General features: G+C 46.0%; 1 protein-coding gene across 1 annotated transcript in view; it reads right to left on the reverse strand.

Moving 5' to 3' along the window:
- MEIS2 (Meis homeobox 2) overlaps window positions 1-908 on the reverse strand; it is a 177,923-nt gene extending 177,015 nt beyond the window's left edge. The window contains exon 1 of the mRNA XM_035889783.1: window positions 814-908. Coding sequence (XP_035745676.1) covers window positions 814-908 — 95 coding nt within the window. The remainder of the gene's footprint in view (window positions 1-813) is intronic.
- Window positions 909-1,245: the final 337 nt, after the last annotated feature.

The following is a 1,245-nucleotide window of genomic DNA, read 5'->3' on the forward strand; positions in this document are numbered from 1 at the left end:
GATGGCACAACAGGTAATATTTCAGATTTCAAGACTATATCCCACCGGGGATCTTAAACCACTGTTTTGTACGCGCGTGTGCGCCTAGCGCGAGATTTAATGCAAACAGAAAGTTTTTTTTTTGGGGGGGGGGTTAGGGGGGATCAAGCCATGCTTGCACGGAATCCTATTGGACCCCTTCGGAAATTTTCTGCGCTCCTCGTAGGCGATGCTCTGCTCTGATGGGTAATTTAGGCTAGATTTACTTTACGGTTCCTAGCATTTGTGGAAAGCACCTATTGCTAATCTGGTTTATTAAATTCGCGTGGTTTAAATCCTCTTAGCGTCCCTACATCTGTTAGAACAATCGACGCCTCGCTACAGGGACAAATAACTTGAACCTTAATCTTGTTTGTAACTTCATTCAATGTTTGTTTGTTTGTGCGCTGAGTTCAAGTATTTTTGGACGATGCCATGGGGTTTGGAATCGCATGGGGCTACATTTGCAGGCAAAACTCCCCACGGACGGGCTAAGGGTATCGTGGAACAGGATGAAAAATTTTGCGTATTTGAACTGGCATTTTATCTCTTACTACCATTCTAGGAAATGTGTCATATTTAAGGAAGAAAGCAATCCGCCTGGTAAAATGGGGCTGCGGGATTACATCATCATGACCCCACAGTAAAATCCACGGGAATTTTTCTTTTTGTTTGGCTTGCGAGGCGAAGTGTGGGGTGTAAATAGTACCTTTTCCTTTTTATAGTCGGGATTATGCCACGGTTCAAACCCCTACCCCCAAACCCGCTCTTTACCACACTTTCCTTTGCCTTTACGGTTGGTTCTTACAACTCGAGTCACTTTTTATTCGCCTCAACCCACTTTGATTCGCCTCCGACTTCCCGCAGCTGCGGGACTTTCGAGGTCCCATCTCGGGTGCCCCTGTGAAATCCCGCACATTTTAGCTTCTGCAGAGCACCGGGTTCATTTAGCTCCTCGCCCTCGTCCCCCCGTCCCTCCCCCGCCTGCCAACAGTGTACTTCGCTTTTCAGCAATCTATTATTTTTTTTTTTTCCCCGAAAATCTTTCCAGCCCAGAAAGTCAATGGTAGCCCATCAGGGTGAACTTTTCTTGACCTCGACTGCGGTATGACTGAGATCTTTGGGAGCTGGATTAGGAGGAGGTTCATTTACTTACCTGTTAACTTCCCTTTTAACTCTCTTTCTTCCAACCCTCCCCCCCCGCCTTTTTTTTTTTTAAAGGAAAAA

This window comes from Egretta garzetta, unplaced genomic scaffold (genome assembly GCF_000687185.1).
Source record: "Egretta garzetta isolate BGI_Z169 unplaced genomic scaffold, ASM68718v1 scaffold2, whole genome shotgun sequence".
Taxonomy (NCBI): domain Eukaryota; kingdom Metazoa; phylum Chordata; class Aves; order Pelecaniformes; family Ardeidae; genus Egretta; species Egretta garzetta.